A 22,969-nucleotide genomic window follows, 5' to 3' on the forward strand; every position below is an offset into this window, starting at 1 on the left:
ATTTGTGTGAAGTGGTGTGGGGTTTCCTGCCTAAGTAGGGGTTTGGACTAGAAGACTTCCAAGGTCCCTTCCAACTCTGTTATTCTATTCTATTAATCACACAGATTGCATCATTTTTGTCATTTATGCAGTAATGCCATGGTGTGCATATAACAGACACTGTCTGTGGAGTATTTCCCAGTTTTAAGGTGAATATTGGCATTTAATATAACTATAACGTTATCCTCATCAAACAGTTCCAGCCAATTCAGTTCAGTTCAGAGTGTATAAACTCCACTGAATAATTTTTCTGCCTGTGGACTTCACTGAGAATTGAGACCTTCGTTAATGAAAGTGGAGGAAGATTCTTAATTGTTTAGACTGGCAATGTTCCAATATCAGCAGGAGTTCTGCCAATTTGTTTTACGGGTTGCTTTATTTTTAATCAGTATAGAAAAATGTTGCTTATCCACTTTGCTGTAAGAAAAGCAAAGGAAATCTAAATCTATCTCCTGGAAGAGAGAATAGAGGTGGTCCTCGACTTACAACCACACTTGAGCCCAAAATTTATGTTGCTAAGTGAGAAATGTGTTGAGTGTTGCCCCGTTTAACAACCCTCCTTGCCACATTTGTTGAAGTGAATCATGGCAGCTGTTAAATTAGTAACATGCTGTTAAGTGAGTCTGGTTTCGCCATTGACTTTGCTTGTCAGAAGGTCACAAAAGGGATATCACATGACCCCCCGGGACACTACACCTGTCGTACATGTGAGACAATTGTCAAGCATCCGAATGTAAATCACATGACCATGGGGAGGCTGCAATGGTCATAAGTGTGAAAAATAGTCATAAGTCATTTTTTCAATGCCGTTGTAACTTTGAACCGTCACTAAATGAACTGTTGTATGTCGAGGACTGCCTATAGATTAGCCTGCAGTTTGCATAGTCTGATGTGTCAGGGTGAATACTTCAAGCTTAAATTTTTACCTGGGCAAAACAAGCTTATATGTTGCTTCAGTTTTCAAATGACTTTAGTCCAAGTGTTTCCACATTCAAACAATTGATGACAGGCCCTTAATGGTCTTGTATTGAGACAAGATGTGAGAAAAACCTGCGCTTCCTCTGTATAGGAAGAAAGTTTTAACCTGCATTGCAATAAATGTACTGTTTTATATTAGTCACTTTTACTGTTCCTTTTTCCCCCCTTCTAGCTATTCTGTTCCATCACTGCTGGACTGCTCCATTACTTTCTCTTAGCGGCTTTTGCCTGGATGTGTATTGAAGGCATTCACTTGTATCTTATAGTTGTTGGAGTAATCTACAATAAAGGATTCTTACACAAGAATTTCTATATTTTTGGCTATGTAAGCCCAGCAGTGGTGGTTGGCATTTCTGCCGCACTGGGGTATAAATACTATGGAACAACTGATGTGTAAGTTACTATTTACATCTTGAATACTTCAAACGTGGTCCAAATACAGTCTGCTAGGATGTGATAGCACAACTATGCTTTGGCTATGATTTTCTCGTTGTCAATATTTTTAACAAATCTAGTCATTTGATACTAACAGTTTTGAAATATCATTAACACTTTTGACTTCAGCACTCCTCATTTAAGAATGAGTAGAAGACCTTAATTTACCCAACACCAGAAAGTGTTCTGCCATTGATCTCTTGTGCTCAATAAAGGATGGATGTTCCTATGCTGACCATTCTCATTGTGTCTTAATTGTATTTGATTTTTGACTAAATAGTAGAAACATTCACAAGATCCTTGGTAATGACTGAAAATATTTAGCCTCAGAAACATATATACTGTGCTTCAATGTATGGACACTTTTTTTCCCAAAGTTCTGCTTCCTCTATTGAACTGGGTGAAATTCGGTATATCAATTCAAGGGGAAACTGTCACTTGTAACCAAGACTAAATAAGATAATCAAGTCTGACAGTATGCATTCGAGGCACGTATTTTTATTTATTTATTTTTGGAGTGAGAGAAAATCAAATGATCAAATTTAGTGGTCTCATCTATAAAGGTGGTTTTTTTTAACCTCAAATTTCATTCAAATTGTTTTGAATAGGCAGCTATGTCAATGCCAGGGATGGAGAATTCAGGGGCCTCTTCCATACTTTGTATCAATTTTCTTCATTACTATCTATTCAATGATTCCTTTTTCCTCACCTCATCCATCTTTAAGGCAACACTACATCTTCTAACCAGGAACAATGCCTATTCAAGGTGGCCCAATTAGGCGTCAACAAGATTCTTCGAGCCATTTATTTGCTTATTAAATTTTTATCCCACCTTTAGTACTTTATAGATAACTTAAGATAGTGAATAGACCTAATACTCCTTCCTCCTCCAATTTTCCCCCACAACAACTGTATGAGATGGATTGGGATGAGAGAGAGTCACTGGCCCAAGACAAAACTAGAACTAACAATCTCCTGGCTTCTAGACTAGTACCTAAAATTCACACAAAACTGGCTATTGTCATGTCAACATGGGGGTAACACAATACCCCTTGTCCAGGTACCTTCCATAGCCTCTCTGCCTTATCATCTCTTTCATCAGTTCTAGAAATTGGAGGATACAGTGACTCTCTCCAAAGCTTTTTCTGGCCTATCCAGTAGCTGACTGCCTGACCAGGGGTTCAAACAATGTGAAGTGAAGCAACATGGCTATTTCACCTCCCCTTTTAAATTAGTGTACAATGTTTGCCAAACAGGTTTGAAAGTATGTTTCTCTCTTGAAACAAAGCAGACCTTTGAAACACTGTACACATCTACAAAAATGGGTCACCTCTAGCCACAGAAACAATGCATTCAATAACTTTTGCCCAGAAATAAGAATACCCAAAAAATAAGATATTTGGCTTCGGCACTCCATATCAAGCCAAGATGGTTTAATCTGTAAATGTAGTTTAAAATGTTTCATCCTATTTACCTTTCAGATGTTGGCTCAGCACAAAGAATAACTTTATATGGAGTTTTATAGGACCAGCATGTCTAATAATCCTTGTAAGTATGCTTTTCTTCCCGTATTTATTTTTTTTAAAAAAACTGGAATACATAAAATAGTAATAATAACAAAAGGTGTGTAATCATTACTTACCCATTGATAGGCCATCTGTGAGTGCTTAAATATGGCAAAATGAACTATTTTAAAGGCTTTTATATAACTGGCTCTAAAATATATTTACCTCTTGTACGTCTAAGTGCTTTGCCTGTCTCAAAAAAACATATATTTGATTAACTAAATATTTCAGTTGGGGATTTGTTTCTTTTAACCCGATGGCTGGAGGGAACAGAATTCTCTATAGCAATTCAGTTGTGTAAGATGTAGCATCTTTACATGTCAGTTGTATCTTGGCAGAACTCAGCAGGAGAGGTATACAGACAAGATGCCAGGAGACAGATAATCTGGTATTTCAAATGCTGAGTTACTTAATCTTTTATCTGTGATCGGTCATCTTTGAAGATTAGGCTGTCATCTTTTTGATTTTTTTCATTCTCGTGTACCCTGCCATCATCAAGGCTATTTTAAACAAAATTGCAACATCAGAGACAAGAACCTGCTATTTCACACAGACAGGCAAGTTGAGAATTGATAGCCTCTATTTCAGATGGAAGGAGACTTTTTTAATTCCTCTTGGAATTGTTTTCAGACTTGATCTTCTGGAAATATTTGATCCTTCCAAAGTGCCAGGAAGTTAAACATGTACGACTTAATTTAGGTCAAGTAAGAAATACTGGACTGTTAGATCAATGATATCAATAACTCCTGGTCCTCATTTGCTGATAAAATTTTTGTTTAAAATATATTTGCACGGTTAGCACGAAATGCAGTAAGCATAAATCTATTACGTGGTTGGTATCCAAAAATGTAAGAATGAAAACAATCTCTTTCACATTATAAAATTGTAGTGAAGCAGATAAAGTGGTTTATCCTGATCTAGACCATTCCAAATTGCACACGCTTATAATTCCTTCACTTGGGCACTGTTACACATGCACCAGCAATGACATTCTTTTCAACCAATTTGGTGCAGTTATAAAGGGGAATTTAAGTTTGGGAAACTCAGCATGAGCTATGGATAACTATTCCAAATGACCTAATTCAAGGGAAAGCCTTAAAGCAATACTACCCCTGCTTTTTCCAGATGTCCATATGATCCATGACCTGAATAAATTTCTTATTAATCCCATTGACCAGTGGTTTTATATTCAAGCCAAACAAGCCCACTTATTTTCAGACACGTCCATGAACAAATTTATTCTAGCAATATTATCCAAATGGTTACAGTTTTGCTCCAATACATTGCATGGCCTTTTTCATTTCTATGGGTAGATTTTGCTAAGAAGCTATTGAAAAAGGGAGATATTTGAATATTGGGAGGGAGAATGTGAAAGAAGGTTTCAATGGGTCTCAAAACTGATACTTTATAAGAATTCATGTTTCCCTGTTAAACAAGTTGCAGGTTTTTCTTCATAATTTTCCCAAATAGTCTGCAGAGCCTACTGACATTTGTAAGGCACTGTTCTTGTATACAGCTTTTAAAGAAAAGAAAAGTTGCAGTTTTGCTTTATGATGGAGAATAGAACTAACCTGTCTAGTTTACCAACATAGCTAATCTATCTGGCTTTTCAATGTGGCATTGCTGCCTTCAGCATTGGAATGGTAGAAAAATATTGCTCTTTTCATACAATATTCCACAATCAGGAAGAACATTAACAGATATAGAAATAATCTTAGCAACAGTGATACCTGTGAATACTTGATCTAGAAAAAATACTTATATTAATTTGATATGACCTCTCTAATAACTTGAGCTGCAAACTAATGTAAAGAAGGTAATAATTTCATAAACATTTCTAATCAGGTCATCTATACCTAAAAGGGAGTATGATTTTTTCCCATTGAGAGGAATATGCCCATTGTGTAATCAAAATGCTTTAAAAAAAATCTAAGTGGCTAAGACGCTGAGCTTGTTGATTGGAAAGGTCAGCAGTTCAGCAGTTCGAATCTCTAGTGCACGTAACGGAGTGAGCTCCCATTATTTGTCCCAGCTTCTGCCAACCTAGCAGTTTGAAAGCAGGTAAAAATGCAAGTAGAAAAATAGGAACCACCTTTGGTGGGAAGGTAACAGTGTTCTGTGTTCCTTCAATGTTTAGTCATGCCAGCCACATGACCACAGAGATGTCTTTGGAAAGTGCTGGGTCTTTTACCTTTGAAATGGAGATGAGCACTGTCTCCAAGAGTCGGGAACGACTAGCACATAGGTGCGAGGGGAACCTTTACCTTTATGTTTTATGACAATATAGCATAGTGATGTAACAGTTAAGAAACATTGTGATTTTCATTAGGATGATAAAATGAACCACTTAATACTTGGAATACATAATGTTTTAAATGAACCTGGGGGGTGGGCAGGCTGTTGCTAGGCTTTTCTAGATATTTCTTTATAAGTAAAGTGGGAAAGATGGGGAGATAATTTGATGTTAGAGTATATTATAATACGCCTTGGGAGTTTCACATACTTTATTAAGGTTATAGCAAACCTAAAGATTTATAAGGGTTATTTACAACATCACACTTTGTTTTAAGACGATGAAGCAATTTTAATATTACAGATCTGGTTTTAAAAAGACATTCCCTTAAACATTCATCACTGTACACTTGTTCCCTTCCAAGTGTTTAAACAGTGTTCGCTTTCTTGAAATATTTATTCATTAATGCCTGAAGTACTATTAGAATTCTGAAGTATAGGTCTGTGGCATAATTGATCCTATCAACATTTTAATTATTATTTTCTTGATGAGAAAATATTAAAGAAAAATATTGGGTCAGCGTGAGCATGCAAAGTGGAAGGAATACTTTAAACCTTTGTAAAACAAGCTGCGTGCCAAAGATAATTTCCCCAACTTGCTTCTCTTTTGCAGCCTTTATTGCACCACCAATAATTCCGAGACTATATTTCAGATTAGATCAAAGCTCGACTGGGCAGGGAGTTTGCAACTGTAATATAGTTTTAAAAATAAAATAATGACTTCGGCATAAGCTTTAGGGAAATAGAGAAAAGCTGGCTGCAGGAAGGGGTGAAAGTAATTATGGCTGCAAGCGATATAAAAAGGTTAAGCTAAGCCTGCTAACTTCTATGCTGTGATACTGTATTCAGCCACTGTAACCACTCCTGAACAGAAAAGAGATTGGCAAAGCAACCTTACATGAAAGAATATTTATGAAGCACTGGGAAGTCAAGAAGTTCTGCAACATTTACCTCCTCCCAGGCTGCTGACGGGAGGCTGGAAATGAAAGCTTCCATGAAATCACTGGGAGACAAGTCATTAGAAATCATGCCAAGGGCCCCTAAGAATTACTTAGCTCCAACAGATCTAGTCTTTCCTTTCTGAAACATTGGTACCTAACCTTTTCCAATATTAAATTCACCAACGCTGGCGAAAAAACGTGAATAGACAGATGATCAGCAAGATGGAAAGGATTCTTAAGTCATATTTCTTTGGAAAAGCATTGTGCAGGAGAAGGCCCCAACCTATCTTAGACCATTGAAATCTAGTTTCTCCAACAGGACTTGGGAACAAAAATATCATGTTACTTCCTTTTATAATGATATATTTTGTTTTCGAATTGAGTCAGTTTATGTGCCTGGTATGGAACTGAGAGTTAATTTGAAAGAGATCTTTATGTGTAATTTTCAACCTTTTTTATGGAATACAGTATACTAAGCTGCTCAGATTGAGTGATAACTGGATATATAAGCTAGTAAGAAAGGAAACAAATGCATCTTTATTTCTCTGGCTAAGAATGAAGAAGAAACATTATTATATATGACTCAGTGTCCACCCCAGGTACTGGTGTCAGAACTAAAATTTTGCACACCATGTATCATAAAGCAAGAACAGATCTTAGTTGTGTGAGGGTGTTCTCCCATGATTATTTTGTAAAAGGGAAATTTTGGCAATTCACTTAGGAAACCAAAGTGTCTATGTAAGTTAGATACTTGATTATAGCAGTAGTCCAGTGGCACAGAAGAGTATCTGATTGCATATAAAGTTTTCATTTTAGATTCTCAGATACCTCTCAAGAATACAGTCAGAAACCTCAGTGATTTTCTCATGCCTCTTTCAGACAATGAAAAAGAAGAAAGCAAAGGCTATCACTCTAAACTGTACATCTATGCAAACTATAAATCTATATCCATTTAAGCTAATGTTGTGTATATTCCATTATTAATCCATTTTACAGAATTTCCTGATTATTCCATTTACAAAGCTAAATAACTACTAGAGAACATGTCACCGAGGCTGCCATCGGTAATGCCATTTTGAGGACGATCTTGGACATAAAAGTTCCTGCCCTCAGGATGCCACGACAGGGCATTGCATGCCAAATCTATGACACTAGACACAAAGACAGGTTTTCCCCCCATGCCATCACTCTGCTAAACACCTAATTCCCACAGCATTGTTTCATGCCTAAAGATATTTACTCATATATTCTCAGACTCTAGAAGGAATGCAGAGAAGAAGAACAAAGATGATTAGGGGACTGGAGGCTAAAACATATAAAGAATGGTTGCCTGAATTGAGTATGTTTAGTTTAATGAAAAGAAGGACTAAGTGTGACATCAGAGGTGGTATTCAGCCAGTTCGGACACGTTCATGTGAACCGATAGCTCCAATGATTAGTTGGCCTGTCCACCCACCCCAGCCCTATCATGTCCTTTGTTTCCTGCTTTCTAGCTCATCTACATTGTGCAGCACAACTGATTCCCCCTCCCCTTACTGCTTTACTTACCGTTGCTGACTTGGAAGGTAAGCAGTTGAGCTTCTAAATGCTCCATTATCAGCGCTGCACGCAAGCGCTTTTAGGCACACGCCTGCACACAAAGCATGCGCTCACCGAATGAGTTGTTAAACCAGCAGCATCCCAGCACTGGGTGACATGATAGAAGTGTTCTAATATCTCAGGGGTTGCCACAAAGAAGAGGGAATCAAGCTCCTGGGGGCAGGACAAGAAGCAATGAATTGAAACTACTCAAGGAGAGAAGCTAGTTCTAAGGAGAAATTTCCTGACAGTTAGAACAATTAATTAGTGGAACAACATGCCTCCAGAAGTTGTGAATGCTCCAACACTGGAAGTTTTTAAAAAGAGATTGGGCAACTATTTGTCTGAACTAGTATAGCATTTCTTGCCTAAGCGGGGAGTTGGATTAGAAGGTCTCTTCCAATTCTGTTATTCTATTCTATTCTAGGAGGGCTGTATTGCTATTGTCTTTCTCATCTTTCCTATTACCTTCTCCTATTGGTATCTTACGATTTAGCACTTTGTTGTTTGTATGTACACTGATAGCTTATACAACAGAGACAAATTCCTTGTGTAGCCAATCACACTTGGCCCATAAAGAATATTCTCATTCCCAAGATAAATAAACACAAATACCCAAATCTTCAGGTGATAAATGTGCAGCTTTCCCTAACGATATGCATTTTGTTCTAATTCTGGGTGCAAATTTCCCTTACATCTACATTTCAGTATGCAACTTTCCCCCAAGGTGGATTTTCTGAAGATGGCCATTTTTTTTTTCTCTCTCACCAGGTTTGAGTGCAGATTCCATCCACTAGAATTTAAAAGGATGGCTGTGCTGTTATAAGATTGTTCTTTCCTGCTTAGTCTTCTATCTCGCCTCTGCCATCAGCATTTCTTCCTGTTGTTGTTCTTAAACATTTTTCCAGTTGTGTCAGACTAGAACAAATAGCTAAAGCATTTGGGCAGGTGTATCCATCTGGGAGATGATAATGAGACAAATAAGACAGCAGACATACTTTCTTTGTTGACTGACAGCTTGCGGGCAATTTTAGGCAATTAATATGGCATATATTTTTATTGACTAGTTTAAACCATTGCATAGTTATCAATTTAACTATCATCTACCCTGATGGAAGGAGCCCTGAAGCAGCCTCATTTCACCAGCCATTAGCCAGAAGACAAAAATCTTTCTCTCTTCACGCAAGTCTGCACTTCAGAATTCTAGCTTATTATTTCTAACGTTGATAATAAGGGTCACGGGAAGAATGATGCCTATAGTGACATCAGATAGTTTTAAGGAAACATATCTAAACAGATTTTTTTAAAGCAAGAGAAAGGAAGAATGTGATTTTAAAAAGCAGCAGGCGATAACTTTGCTTCTCTCTGCTTTACTGAAATTTAACATCAGCATATAGATAGTTTCATCAATTATTGAGTGAGAGTCTAGGTTAGTGAAAAAGGGATGAATTGGAAGTTTTATTTCTGAAGTTTTGAATATAAAATGCTGAACAGAGTAAGAAATAGTATGTCAAAATCTTCAGAATTATCTCTTTCCTAGGCTGTTTGTCTTCTGTACAGCAACAGTACCATAAAAGTCTCATGCTTATGTATTTCACTTCCATAACATACAGCTTTCAATATTATTTTATTACTGGGAAGATTTGGAGAGGAATCACATTTTCCTTTTCTTCCCTTTGAATATGCTCATGTTTAGAATAATTACTGCTTAACTTCTTCAGTTGGACCTAAATTATGCTGTTTAAAGAATTATTTAGCTAGCATCTGATATAAGAAATTGTACTTTACTTTTGCTAATGCATAATACTTTTCTTTCCCCCTACCTCTGCAAGGCAGGTATACAGCCTATTTGGTGATACATGTAGAAATAATAAGAATGGAAGAATTGAAAATGAGAACTTAACCTGTTTAGCTATGCATACATTGTACCAACAATAATGCATCCTAAACATAATTTCAGCTGCAGTTACTAGTGCCTGTCTTAGAGCTACAGCAGAATGAAGATGGCATCCCTTTGTTAGTCATGCCATCAGTTACCAAATTGACACCTGGTGTCATCTTTCCAGCCTATTGTGGAAGCAAACAGGATGGCAATAGCCTTCCTTTGCCAGCCTTGTCACCTGTGCACCATCCCTGGAACTCTTAATAAGGGGGTACAGTTGTAAATGTGCATACTTCATCTCAGCAAGCACAAGCCTTTTAAGAATTTAAGGCAGGACAAGAAGCAATGGATGGAAACGAATCAAAATGAGAACCAACAGAGAACTAAGGAGAAATTTCCTGATAGTAAGAACGCCTAATCAGCGGAACAACTTGCCTCCAGAAGTTGCAGGTGCTCCAACACTGTAGGTTTTTAAGAAGCAATTGGACAACCATTTGTCAGAAATTGTGTAGGGTTTCCTGCTTGAGCAGGGGATTGGACTACAAGACTTCCATGGTTCCTTCCAAGTTTATCCTTCTGTTATTCTGCTATATTTGCTTTAATAATGCATATGAAAGTAAACCATTGAACTAAATGAGACAGAACACTCACAAAGTTGCAAGGCTCAACCTACATATCTGGTTGCAAGTCCTAATGTTGAAGCCTATTGGGGGGCAGAGGGAGGATGTGAACATGTATTGTATCTTGCACTGATGAACAACACAGTGCTTGTTTAATTTAAGCAGGTAACTTTGAGAATTGGTACCTAGAACTCCAAGTTGAAGTACATGAAAATTTATCCTTATATGAGAAAACTGTGTCTTCTGACCTTGAGCAAGACCGCCCCCAAAATTATATGCATTAACAGATTTTTGTAAATGTTGACCCCTAAGTCCTCAACATACAACCATTCATTTAGTGTCAATTTGAAGTAACAATGGAAAAAAGTGACTATTTTTCACACTTATGACCATTGTAGCATCCCCATATTTACGTGATCAAAATTTGGGTATTTGGCAACTGGCATGTATTTATGACAGTTGCACTACCCCCGGGGTCATATAATCATCATTTGTAACCTTCCCAGCTGGCTCCCAAAAAGCAAAGTCAATGAAGGAATCCAGATTCACTTAATGACCCCATGATTTTCTTAACAACTGCAGTGGTTGGCTTACCAACTGTGGCAAAAAAAAAGATTACAAAATGGTGCAAAACTCATTTAACGACTGCTTTGCTTAGCAACAGAATTTTTGGGTACAATAGAAATCATATCTCAATGACTACCTGGTATTCAAATATGGTTGAAATCTACATGAGCCAAAAGTTGATCACTTTGTATTTGGAAATATCACCATATTTTAACCTGCTCGTTTTCAACTACTTTTTCACCTCTATGTTCCCACTATATATTTTCATTTCTGGCACATGATAATTTTCACAGATGTTTCTGTGAATCATTTTGGCAAATGTGCAATTTTTGAGAATGAAGTATTCTCTTTAATCAAGAAATCCTTTTTTCTCCTTAGAATTTTTTTTTTAAATATGGCATGTATACTTTATTACTTTCATGAGAGAAATGTCACATGGAGATATGGGAAAAGGGTGTCAAATGGCAAGGAATAGAACTATTCCTTTCTCCTTTTTATTTATTTTTTCTCTCTTTTCTTATTTATTTTAGTTTTTAGAATAGAACAAAATCAAAAGTTTTGGGGTAAAGTTATGATACATTAAAATTAATAAACATAATTATAACTAATATATCAAATTACCATCCAAGATGTTTACTAATGACATTTAATTAAGGTTGAAGGCATGGTTGAAATAAAACTGCCATCAGTAATTTTCTAAATCCTATGAGGAGTTTTATGACCCTTTAGGGTAAACCTTGAAAAATTCAAGTGTTCTATTTTTTTTCCCTTAAAAAGAGACAAAAATCAACATTATGGGCTAATGATATCTCCAGCCTTTTAGCCCTGGGAAACTAAGAAAATCCCTTCCAATATTGGATTAAAGTATTTCTTGTAGAAGAAAACATGACACTTGATGGGAGTTAGGACATTGCCATGACCAAGAGCATCTGCAAAGTCCTTCCATGAAAATTAGGTGTCTTTATATTATCCCTGTAGAAAACGGATATTATAAATGGCTCCCTTAAATCCAGCATTAATTCTGACATTAGATGATATTGTACATCAGCAACATCTTGGGTCTTGAAAAGCATGTATATATAACTGCCTTTTCTTCTAGTCTGTTGTTCAAAATGCTACATGGTTTTTGACACTTAGAATTTATTTCATTTTACTACTGATAAGCCTTCTGTATCCTTGGCACTGGCTTTGGTAGCAATTTGGCAAGCTATGGCTATCTTTTAAGACAATCCCTACTGTGAACAAGAAAAAGATTTGGGTTCATGGCATTGGCTGGTGACCAACAACTTTTATCCTTCCTCACTAATCAAGTGGACAAAATACTAGCTATCCCAGCGTGCGTTCTTGAAATGATTACATAAGAATTATTATTTATTCATGTATTAAATTGCCACACTGCTCATCCCACCAGAGTGACTCTGAGTGATTTAATAACAAAATAACATAAAATAGGACTAAATTTACAGTTAGATTTAGAATTAAAAGCAAGGTTAAAATGTACAAGTTAAAAATCAGAATCTGTTGGAAAGCAGTCATGCCATTCAGGAGGAGGAGTCAAATGAGGACTTAGCTGGAGTTCTTACATAAACAAAAGAGGACCAGGTCTGAATTCCCCACATACATACACACTTCTTGGATGCTGTTGGACTTTATTTAGTCTCTAGGCTGGGACAAGATTCCTGTGAAATTGGCACAGAACAATAAAGTAGTTAACTCTGAATGAACTCTACAGATGTGGGTCTGGTCATTCACGCATGACAGAATCAAAGTTTAAAAATTCACAAGGAAACAATAAAACCATACAGACATATATATCTAACTATAATAAAAATACAAATTACAAATTATGTCTAACAGATGGAGTGGGAAGGAGTAGATGAGCTGCGGTAGAGCTGGGGTGGCTTAGTGGTGAGAAAGCAGTATTACGGGTTAATTCTGCTGACTGCCGGCTGACTGCAATTTGGCAGTTCAAATCCCACCAGGTTGACTCAACCTTCCCTCCTTCCCATGTCAGAAAAATGAGGACCCAGATTGTTTGGGCAATATGCTGATTCTGTAAACTGCTTGGAGAGGGCTGTAAGGCACTATAAGTCTAAGTGCTATCTGCTATTGGCTCATCAAGCATCTTCAATGTGATACTCTTGGGATACCCCAAACCACTGCCAGAGCCAAGTCTTCAGATTCTTGTTGCAGATCGGGCAAGTGGCAGCCAATCTGGGAGGGCAAGATGTTTGAAATATTGCTTTGTTTCTCATTTAATGTGCAATTATTACTTTTTATTTGCCTATAGGCCATCCTAAAGTCAGTGGGCAGATTCAAGCAGAATCTGATATGAATGATTTGTGTACTGAAAGGGAAAACAAAGCAGAGACATCAATAGAGGGGGAGGGGACTTTAGTTCATTTTTCCTGTAATGCAACATTCTATCTTTTCCAAGATAGTATGTTTTATTTAACCTTTCATTATTTTATTTAACCCCTCATTCATTTCTCTTCTTTCTAACTAATCTCTCACTTAAGTACTTCACTCTCCTAGTTCCACCCTTTATCTCACTTACTGACACAGGATCCAATGTCTTCTCATCAACCTAAGACATTCTACCATTTCTTGCCTGAATACACCTCCACCCAGCATCCTTTAATCCTTATTGATAGACAGGAAAAACTGTCTTCCTATTGAATCTGAGCTGATGAAATATATCATATATATGTGGCAGGGGGGTTAAATGCCTAGGAGAAATGGCTTCAGAGAATGACTAGATGTTTCCAGGCCTTTTTTTAAAAAACAAAACACAACAAAAACTATGGCTGGGCAAATCAAAATTCACTTCTCTTTCCTGTATGCCAACATAAGGCAAGAAATGCATTCAAAGCCAGCTGTTTAAGCAAACTGCCAATAGGAGATGAAATGCCTTGTATTCCTCAGATGTGAGCTCAATATGGAGCTGTCTGGATGTCTTACAAGTCAGTCATGGATCCTAATGCAAAATCTAACACACTAGGATATTGTGTGGCTTTCTGATTTTGTCTAGAGGAACTCAGAATTACAATGGTTCATACTTGCTGTTCTTGCCACCTGAAAACAGGCACTACAGAGTTAAAACACTGGAGGATTTATTTATTTATACTGTAGAGATCAATAACTTTTCATTTAAAAGATACTTTATTTCATTGTTGTTGTTTTTACTGAAAGCTGCTGAATCAAATCATCCAAAGAATATAAACTAAAATATGGACAGCTTTGTCTTGGTAAATATCATAGGGACAAAGAAATTTGAAAGATTTAATAATACAAATTCAAACCCACAGCAGACCTTCTTCGCTCTGGGGGCCATAATAATTACAACTGGAAAGAAGTTGGATATTTTAAATAGAAATAATCTGAGTTCTGATTCTTATATATGAGGATGTGTATGCAGTCTATTCTCTGTTCATGAAATGTTTTCCATCCTTTCCCATCAAAGTCTAACAAAGAAGAATTTTTGCACTATGAGATGCTAAATATTTGTCCATTTCTATACTAGCCCAAAGGTGGCTCACTGGCTAAGATGCTGAGCTTATCGATCAGAATGGTCGGCAGTTTGCAAGTTCAAATCTCTAGCACCGCATAATGGAATGAGCTCCCATTACTTGTCCCAGCTTCTGCCAACCTAGCAGTTTGAAAGCACTTAAAAATGCAAGTAGAATAATAGGAACCATCTTTGGTGTGATGGTAACAGCGTTCCATGCTCCTTCCTGCATTTAGTCATGCCAGCCACATGACCACGGAGATGTCTTCGGACAGCGCTGGCTCTTTGGCTTTGAAACAGAGATGAGCACTGCTCCCTAGAGTCAGGAACGGCTAGCACATATATGCAAGGGGAACCTTTACCTTATACTAGCCCATCTTTCTTAGGAATCTTCATTCAAATTCGAAACTAACGGTTATTTGGCTTTCCATTTTGAGTCCTGTCCCAAGAATACATATTTGGTCTTATTGGATTAATTGTTATGCTTTATTATCACAAAAAATAATAAAACAAAATAAAATAAAATAATAGAAAAGTTTAGAACAACAAAAGCAGAAAAGGATCATGAATATTGAGGACAAATAAAATCAACCTATCCTTTTAGCATAAAAATATTCCCATAAAGAGTGCATACTAGTTTAGTACATTGTTATATCTTTATATTATCCTTTCATGTATTCAGTTACTAATCGATAATCTGCTATATTATCTTATTATTCAGCAAGAAACAATCTTCTCTCCCTTCAGTTCTGCCCTGCCTGGGCTGTTGACATAATATTCTGTGCACCCCCTCACCCCAGATATCATATATATATATATATATATATATATATATATATATATATATATATATATATATATATATATATATATATATACATACATACATACATACATACATACATACATACATACATACATACATATATATATATATATATATATATATATATATGTTTGTATTTGTGCTGATAAATAAATAAAGAAAGACTAGTATAGATCCATTTCAAGCTATTTAGCTCTCATCAGCTAGCCATGCCCTTAGTGGGATTCGAACCTGGGACATACAACACAAATATAAAAAGGCAACATTAAAAATAAAAATATGGTTTTCTGCCTGGATGGTCTTCTGTGATGAGCCGAAGGACAGAAAGAGGGAGTAGTGAGCTTCCTCCCATATTTGGGCATACCAGGGGTTGTAACACAAATACACACACACACACACAGACACAGACAGACAGACACACACACACACATATTCTAATTTAAAAAGGGATTAAAAGATTTTGATTTTAGATCGATACATAGTTACCAAAGTATGAAAAGTGGAACCTAAATATAAAGTCTAATTTTAAGTCTCATTTACATTGTGATCAGTGTAGATTTTACATTTAAGTTGCAGGTAAACCAGAGAATATCATTGTTAATGTGAGGATTGATTGATGGGTGTCATTTCCATGACCTAAATAATCTTCTTTTGGCTGCTTTATATTAGATCTTTCCAGTAATTCAGTATGCAAAAATCATTAATAGGATAAATTGCAGCAGCACAAATGCACCAATGTGAACCTGTTGATGCTCTTTTGAAGACCTGAGACCTAGCACCATAAATGTTCAATGTTCAAATGGATTAATCCTGTATCAGGATTGAAAGTGTAACCAGAATAGGACATCATGATCCAGAAGCCAAAACCTAAAAGATGATTAAATACATTTCCCAGCTGCCCCCGCAAGCATGGCCAATGTGAAGGGTTATGTATAGTTCATGATACACATTCAATTTTAGAATGTCACAGAGTTGTTGTGGCCCATAATGTTTACCTCAAAGATACAACCATTGCAATTTCCTTTTGGATTAAATTAAAAACCAAGACAAAGGAAAACATAGCTAATTTAAATCATAGAGGAATGATTGTGGCCACCTCCATGCTCAAGACCAAGGTTCTAAATTAAAGCATTCCAGATGGTGAAGGTCCTTCCACCTCTCTACACAAATAGTCCTTAGTTTAGATCCTTAAACTGCTCTTAGTTTTGTTTTTGTTTTATGATATTGTGTGTATGAGTATTTGCTCTCCATAGTAACTGCTGCACAGGCTGAAACATCATTTGTAGTGTGAAAAAGAAAAAAGATTAATGTTTTTTTTCTAGCTACTGTAGCATCAGGAATAAAGGATTATTTTCAGAAAATGGGCTTTGCTGAGGAGCTTCCAAGACCTTTGGTCTTGATATGTTCCTATGAAGTGCCCAGCCTCAGAAAGCAGAAAAAGTTACGTAATTCTTTCCCTTTCCTATAACTGGAAATAGCCATTGTGACTTCACAGGGACAAGCAAATCAGAGGTGGTATTCAGCCGGTTCTCTCTGGTTCAGGTGAACCAGTAACGGCAGCTGTGGGAGGCTACGCCCACCCACCCCGACGTAATGTGCAAGCACTGCATATGCGCAGAAGGTGGTGTGCATGCACAGAGGTGGTGCATACATTCACATTTGCGAACCGGTAGAGAAGGTAAGTGAATCCCACCGCTGAAGCAAATGTAACCTCATTTTCAGGCAGTTCATTTGATAGGGATAGTTGCAAAATAGCTCAAGTATTATTGTTCAAGAATAAGCTCTTCCTGTCTCCTATGGAATACTGTTACCTCATATGTCTGATATGAGATACTGTTATTCATTGTGTGCTGAAGTTTTATTTCTCTTTTACTAGTTGTTAGTGAAGCAAATATAACATTTCTAACCAATTACCAGTTTTCAATATTTTCAAACTTAGAGAAACAATATTCATTTGTTTTTCTGTTTCTTTTACTACATTGCTTGATGAAGAGAAAGGTATTGCCAGATTAATACAGAATTTTTTAATGTAAACTTATTGCAAAATCCTCTTACACTTCTATATTCTGCATTCAAAGTTTCTATAAACACATCCTATTATTAATGTTGTATTTCTGACAATAAGGGGAATGCAAAATATTTTAGGTTGATCTTTGTCTAATATGATTTGGATTAAAACCCAAGATAAATATTTGCATTTTAGTTAAATTTAGGATGAATTTCTGCTATCCAAATAACTTTACCAATTCATTTATAAAACATTTAAAGACTTGAATTACACATTCTATTTCAACACACATTGAATTACTATTCTATTTCATTATAGTGCTTTCTATTTCCCTATATCACTTATTTGCTAATGTCAGTAATGCAATATATTAGAATAAACATTATATTAAATATGTGCTATTAGGAACCCAGTTATATTTATTAATTGACTCCCTTGAAATGTTGGCAAGAACTTTATCCCAATTACAATAGCAGTATTGAGATATTTTCAGCACCTAAGGTGGTCATACATATTTGGACATTATTGGGTAAGGAAATAAAGTCCTAATTGAATGACATATTTTAAATAAATGTAAATACTGTTTTCAGTACTATGCAAAAGTTGACAAAATACAATATATTTTTCCCCTTTCAGGTTCTTTTTGTTTTATTTTTCCACTATCTGTGCCATTTACTACCTTGTGATGATTAGTTAATTGCAAATATGGTTTCTATGTACTACACTAATCAGTTTTATGTTTCCTTTTCCTATTTTCAATTGTAAGAAAACTAATAAAGCTGAGATTTTTAAAAAAAAGAATTATAATTTTGATTTGCACAAGTGCAGGACTTACCTCTGCTTTATAAAGTGGCTCTTCTTCAAGAATACATCAAATGGACTTATTTAGTTGATTTCTATATGGAAAAAGTGTAAATGCGACCTAGAAATGCTTTTTTCCCCCTAAACTAAAACGTCTATCTATATTTCTCAAGGTGAATTGGATGGCATTTGGAGTAATTATCTATAAAGTATTTCGTCAAACAGCCATGTTAAAGCCAGAAGTTAGCTGCTATGAAAATATAAGGTAAGAGTCAACTTTGAGAGAATTCTTCGGCAGCATGTTTTAAATTGCTACCAAGCAATGTCAGTCTTAGCTAACTACAATACTGTCAAGCGTTTTCAGTTTCTTAATGTAATAAGAAAGGACATCCTCACTGTATTGCTTTAAAGTATTTATTTTGCTGACCAATGCCTAAATTCCACAGGATGTTTTTCTTTACAAAAGAATATTGATAATTTACCTTTTATAAGGATCTCTTGGGAGCAAAATAAGAGTGAAACAAAAAGATATCACAAAATACCGAGACATTTGCAAAAACATTATTTCTTGTTGTATCAATATTTCTAAGATATGTTAAGTTTTTCAACCTGGGTTGCTAAGTAGTCTGCTTCTGCAGCTATTGGCTGTGAAGATAGTCCCTCTAGATCAGGGGTGTCAAACTCCCGTCGTCACGATGGTGTCATGTGACATATCTGGACTTCCCCCCCCCTTCGCTAAACCAGGCGTGGGCATGACCAGCGCATGAGCCAGGAGTTGACAAGCATGCTCTAGATCAGGGGTGTCCAAACTTGGCAACTTTAAGACTTAAGCTGGCTGGGGAATTCTGGGAGTTGAAGTCCACAAGTCTTAAAGTTGCCAAGTTTGGACACCCCTGCTCTAGATCATCCTTCAGAGTTAAAGCTTTGGGAGATTTTTTTTTTAACAACAAATATGAGATTCCGTATAATATGACCATTTTACTCTTGCAAGCCAGATTATAGTTTTCATATTGCATAAAAATCCAGATATGAGGCTCTTTAGTAAGGGGAGCCAAACATATGTTTAACTCTCTTGTTCGAAACTCTCGGTAGGGCTTTTGATGTTTCACTCTATTTCCAGAGAGATTTTTAGAAATAGGTGTTCCATATTTTTTTTTCCTCCTTCACCGGGGTTTGTTTTTTATTGTTATTCTTTTTTTATTTTATTTCATGAGCTGCTATGATTTTTCCATCAATCTGTTTTCTTTAAAACTGATTTATAGAGACCTTGAAAAGCATTTGTGCTGGAAAAGCTGGAATGTGCTATAGGGACCATTGAAAGCAACTTACTGTTTTTGTTGCTTGGAAACATTCACGTTGTTTCAAGTCATTGCACTAGATTTATATTTAGGATTTAGCAGCTCTTTGATTGATCACTTTGCTCCCATTCTCCACCTGATCAGTTTTCACAGAGAGACCAGTCTAATGGAGTCAAATGGTTATAGCGTACATGTCTAAGGAAGCAGCATGAAAAGAGAGATGATGGGGGTGGGAGATTTGTGTGTGTGAGAGAGAGAGGGAGGAACAGGGAAAGAGAGAAAAAGAGAGAGAGACATGGGGGAGAGAGAGAGAGAAACAACTTTCTGCAAAGGAAGTTCAAAATCAGTGGGCTGCAAATGAAACAGAAAATTAATGACTGAATCCATTTGCAAGAGCACACTGTAATTTGTCATCGCTCATGACCAATGCTGGAGAAACTTACATTAGAATGTGTTAACATAAGAAGAGTGAAACAATCTCAGGGAACAGATCTGTGAGCTGTTTGGGAGTCAATATCTTGACACACACACACACACACCCCAACAATTTAAACTTCCTTTGCCTCGTGAAAGCAAAATCGTTTCAAAATAAGGAGAAAGTCTGTGTTTTGAACAAACTAAGCACTATCTCTGAGGCTGAACCTGAAAAACAGCCCAAAAGTTTCCTTTGATGCCTGGCACATATGCTGACCTCAGAGCGTGCCATACATTTCTTTTTTCCCAAGGTTTCTTAGGGGGTATACTTCATAACAGACATATGTTTTACCTTGGGGAATTGCACCAACAGTAGATTTGAAATCAAATCATATGGTTCTGCAGCACACTAGAGAAAACAGATTTGAAGATTAAGACAGCCAGTGTTTAAAAGCCATCAGCGTTTCCACTTTTGTTGGTGACTGCTCAGAAAACAAAATAGGAACTTTATTCCAGCCACAGCACTGCAGCACACCCTAAAGCAGAAACCATGCCATTGCAGTGCAGAACGCAAAGGTTTGTCACTGACTCACATTTAAGGGAAGGAACTAGAAAGAAAATCAAGGCTAACAGCTCTTCTTTCTCTTCTCCCTAGATCCTGCGCACGAGGGGCACTTTCTCTCCTTTTTCTCCTGGGGGCTACGTGGATTTTTGGCGTGCTCCATGTCATTCAGGGATCAGTGGCCACGGCATATCTTTTCACAGTTTTCAATGCATTTCAGGGACTGTTCATCTTTATATTTCTTTGTGTGCTGTCACGAAAAGTAAGGGTTTTTTTCCAATCTATCTAAATAGACCATGAGGTGCATTTATACAAAATTATCCTAAAAATGTTCTTCTCCTTACTGCCACCCTTCATTCCGTTCCTCCCTCCCTCATTCCCTGTCTTTCTGTCAATATATTCCTTCCTCCCTCTCTTCCTTCTTTCTTCCCTCCCTCTCTGTCAATATATTACTTACTTACTTGCTTACTTAGTCTCTGTCTTATTTCATCTCCCTCCCTCAGTGGAAAGCCAATTCTAAATCTTCCCAGGAATGCTGACACCCTCCCTCTCTCCTTCCATTCCTCCCTCCTTTCTTCCTTCCTTCCAGTAAATAGCAGCTACTTGAAAGTGAGAGCTGTTTCAGAAGAGTTTGAATAAAATTGGCTCTTGGAAAGTTTGATTGGATGATTAGTCACCCAAGCCCCAGTCTCAGTAAAAGAACCTTCTCTGAAACTACTACTTGCATTTTCCAAGCAGTAGTCTTGGTACTCAAACTGCAAACCAAATTAGTAAAGAAAATGTCCCTGATGTCTGCACTGTTCCACCACCCACAGAATAAGGGCAATACTGGTAATTATGTTTAATATATTTCATCATTTATACGATTTTCAACATCTTATGCAGGATGATCTGCTCAGTGCAGTAATCTAAATTAAAATATCCCAGAGAAATATATATCCTGTCATATTCATAAGTAACTGCTTGATTATCAAACTGCTCTTGCTTATAGAAAGTTTTGCCTAACATTCAATCTAAGTCTGTACATCTATTACTGAAGGGCCTTATTCCATAATTTGCAATCTATGATATAGAACATATTTAAAGCCTCTTCAGTTACTTGAAAAGTGCTAGCATATTCACTCAAGCATCTTGTCCGAAGGTTAAGCAGACTGTTACCTCAATCTCTCTTTGGAAAAAATAATGTATACCCAGACTGCACATGTTGAGCTGCAGCCCATAGTTGATAAAATGTTAAGACAGTACCCTGGTTTAGGTAACGGTAAAGGTAAAGGTTCTCCTCGCACATATGTGCTAGTCGTTCCCAAAACTAGGGGGCGGTGCTCATCTCCGTTTCAAAGCCGAAGAGCCAGCGCTGTCCGAAGACGTCTCCATGGTCATGTGGCCAGCTTGACTAAATGACAAAGACTCATGGAGCTCTGTTACCTTCCCACCAAAGGTGGTTCCTATTTTTCTACTTGCATTTTTACATGCTTTCGAACAGTTGGGTTGCAGAAACTGGGACAAGTAATGGGAGCTTACTCCGTTACACAGCACTGTGGCACCAAAATGCCATTTCCCCCCACCATTTTCCTGCCACTCACGGCAAGAGAAGAAGTGGGAGGAGAATAAGAAGACAAGTCTGATGCTCCCAATTCTCCAATTCCATGGTTTCTATCTGATAGGCTCTAAGAACCTGTTCCCCTCCTGTTTCTTTCCCTATATTCTCACAAACAAAAGGAAGCGGGGTTGGAACATCTTTTTAGCAATCATCTTCTTCCCCCACCTGCATGACCAAGCCAGGTGAGACATTCTTGAGGACTGTTGAATCATTTTCTCATAAGGTGGTGTAGTCTAAAGAGTCCCTCCATCCCCACTTCCCTTCTCTTGACAGGTGGGAGAATTACTGAACACATCTTATCTCAAATGAGACACTGCAGCTGATCCTGACATCAAAGATTCTATTAACAGAAAGTAGAAAGCATGCATTAAAACTGGAACAGAAATGTCTGTGGGGTGCCTTTGCAGTGAAGGGCAAAGGTTTTGGGAAGACATCCTTATATATTTATATCTTTCTGAAATAATTAACAAGGCAACTGCTGCCTCTGTTAAGAGACCTTATAAAAGAGTCCTTTGTTTGTAGCCCCTTGTCAAAACAACACCACTTCTCTGAACTTGTTCTAGGCATACAGGATTTAGGTGTCCACCTCCGTTTTATAGGAGGATAGGGGCACATCGCAAAGTAACAAGGACCAAACTGATTGACTGACTGACTGATAGAATGATTAGGAAGATTGTTTTTCTTTTGTTTATTTGCACAAATGCAAAAGGCTAACAGTTTAAAGAAAGAAGGAATCATATCTTGCTGTTTCATATTTGAAAAAAAAATATTAAGCAGGGCTGTAAAATTAAGTTTCCAAATTGATAATTTAAAAAAAAAAATCTTCACCAGGAATTACCAGAACAGATATAAAGAAACCCACAGCATGTTTGGGATCAAGTGACTAATAATTTTATTTATTTATTTATTTATTTCTTGGATTTCTAAACTGCCCCCTCTCCCAAAAAGGGACTCGGGGCGGTGTACAGCCAAATGCAGATAAAAATACAATAATATAAAACAGTTAAATACATTTGGGTGGAGGAGATAAGGCTGTAGAAGAAATAAATATACCA

General features: G+C 36.9%; 1 protein-coding gene across 2 annotated transcripts in view; it reads left to right on the forward strand.

The window, feature by feature from the left end:
* The window catches only part of ADGRL4 (adhesion G protein-coupled receptor L4), a 132,096-nt gene that overhangs the window by 95,476 nt on the left and 13,651 nt on the right, over positions 1–22,969 (forward strand). For both annotated transcript variants that reach the window (XM_081949601.1, XM_081949602.1), the window contains 4 exons: positions 1,190–1,410; positions 2,934–3,000; positions 18,214–18,305; positions 20,408–20,576. In XM_081949601.1, the coding sequence (XP_081805727.1) occupies positions 1,190–1,410; positions 2,934–3,000; positions 18,214–18,305; positions 20,408–20,576 (549 nt within the window). The remainder of the gene's footprint in view (positions 1–1,189; positions 1,411–2,933; positions 3,001–18,213; positions 18,306–20,407; positions 20,577–22,969) is intronic.

This window comes from Natrix helvetica (assembly GCF_964273705.1).
Source record: "Natrix helvetica genome assembly, chromosome: 3".
Classification (NCBI taxonomy): domain Eukaryota; kingdom Metazoa; phylum Chordata; class Lepidosauria; order Squamata; family Natricidae; genus Natrix; species Natrix helvetica.